The sequence below is a fragment of the Athene noctua genome, chromosome 5 (assembly GCF_965140245.1).
Source record: "Athene noctua chromosome 5, bAthNoc1.hap1.1, whole genome shotgun sequence".
Classification (NCBI taxonomy): domain Eukaryota; kingdom Metazoa; phylum Chordata; class Aves; order Strigiformes; family Strigidae; genus Athene; species Athene noctua.
The window spans coordinates 21,923,709-21,925,683 of record NC_134041.1 but is presented as its reverse complement, the minus strand read 5'-3'; the positions used below and the strand labels follow the sequence as shown (position 1 = coordinate 21,925,683).

The window sequence follows — 1,975 nt, the reverse complement described above, 5'->3', positions numbered from 1 at the left end:
AAAAACAGTTTAAGTGAGTATCTAGCAGAAGAATTTCTACAGTAAATGGATTGTATTTCAGACAGAAGTGACTGATACTGGTTTGAAAGCTTGCTGCAAATGAAAGTTGTGTAAATGGGTTAGAACCAGGAAACTGGTAAGGCAGAGTCAGACTGTGTAGTTGCAGTATTTCTGGAGCATGATAGGGTTTGGTTTTTTTTTTTTTTTTTTTCTTCTTGATTTAACAAGTTGAAAATCTGCTGAATAATTCATGAAGAGTGGAAGGGCTGAATCTTCCTGGAATGATATACAGTGTACGTACTGTGGCACAGGAGAAACTGCAAAGCTTTGTATCGGTTGCTGCCGTTTCTGCTGCTGATTGCAAGGTGCTGCTGCTTTTGGCATTTTCACAGCTACAGAATCTTCAGTCGTGCTCTGGTCTGCTAACAGCCATCTGCTCCCTATGGACCCACCTTCACTCACTACAATCTGTGGGATCTCTTGCCACCTACCTGCCTTGGACACTGCTAACTGCGTTTTCTGGACCTTGCAGCTTGCATGACTGAAACCTGCCTTGGAGTCCCTCAGCTTGTGCTTGGTGGGGGACACCTCCTGCAGCAGGATCTTCTGGCCCAGGCAAGGATGGGATTTACAAGGAGAAGTCAAAACTGAGCTGCATTCAGCGAGATGCCCAACGCCTCTTCCTGGAGTGCTACCTCGCCGCTGCTGCTGCTCTGGGAGGACTCCTCCGGGACCCGCATCTTCCTGTCGCTGCTCTATGCCGTCTTAGCCATCTCAGGGACCTTATCCAATGTGATGGTCATCTACTTGGTCTTCTCCTTCAAGAAGCTGCAGACAACCAGCAATGCCTTCATTGTGAACGGCTGCGCTGCAGACCTCAGCGTGTGCGCCCTGTGGATGCCCCAGGAGGCCGTGCTGGGGCTGCTGCCCCCCAACTCCTCCTCCCTTCGCTCGGCGGAGTACCGGCTGCTCCGAGGGGGGCTCCTCGGCCTCGGCCTCACCGTCTCCCTGGCCTCTCACCTGCTGGTGGCCTTCAACAGGTACGTGCTCATCACCAAGCTGCCCAGTGTGTACCAGGCCCTCTACCAGCGGAGGCACACGGGCTGCATGATCGGGCTCTCCTGGGCCCTCGCCCTGCTCCTGGTCCCGCTGCTGCCCGGGCTCTGGACGCCGGGCCCTGCCCAGCAGCCGCCCCCGCGGCAGACGGACGGCAGCTCTCGCTACACCGCCCTGCTCCTCGCCCTGGCCGTGCTGGGCCAGACCGCGCTGCTGCTCCACTGCTACCTCGGCATCGTGCGGCGGGTGCGGGGCAGCGCCAAGCGGGTCAGCGTCCTCAACTTCCACCTCCTGCACCAGCTGCCCTTCCCCGCCGCCCCGCCGCCGCCCCGCCGCGCCCAGCGCCGCCTCAGCAGCGTCTCCGTCCTGCTGCTCTGCTGCGTCTTCCTGCTGGGCACCCAGCCCCTGGTGTGGGTGAGCCTCCTGGGCTTCTTCCTGCGGCCGGCGCCGCCGGCGCTGCAGGCCGCCAGCTGGCTGCTGCTCTGCGCCCTCTCGGCCCTCAACCCCCTGCTCTACACGTGGCGCAGCGAGGAGTTCCGCCGGGCGGCCCGCTCCGTCCTGCCCCGCGGCGAGGGCCCCGCCGCCGCCCCGCGCCCCGCCGGCCCCGCCGCCGGCCCCGCCGCCGCCCCGCCCTGCCCGCAGCTGCCGCGGCGCCGGGGAACGGCGGGCAGCGCCGGCGCCGCCGCCGCGCCGCGCTGAGGGGCCGCGGCTGAGCGCGGGGCAGCGCGAGGGCCGCCGGGCGGCCCCACGCCCCGCCGCCTGGCGGCGCCCGCGGCTCGGGCCGACCCCGCGCCGGGCGGGAGCAGCCGCGGCCCCTCAGGCCGAGCCCGGCGGCGGCGGTCACCTCACGTCGGGGAGCCGAGCCGGCCGCTGCCCCGCTGCTGCTGCTGCTGCCGCCGCCCCGGCCCCCTCCCCGCTA

General features: G+C 64.9%; 1 protein-coding gene across 1 annotated transcript; it reads left to right on the top strand.

Annotated features, from left to right (window-relative positions):
* The first annotated feature begins 666 nt into the window (after nt 1-666).
* Nucleotides 667-1,755, top strand: GPR88 (G protein-coupled receptor 88). The gene has a single exon (XM_074908210.1). It carries the CDS (start codon nt 667-669, stop codon nt 1,753-1,755), a length of 1,089 nt encoding a protein of 362 aa, XP_074764311.1.
* Nucleotides 1,756-1,975: the final 220 nt, after the last annotated feature.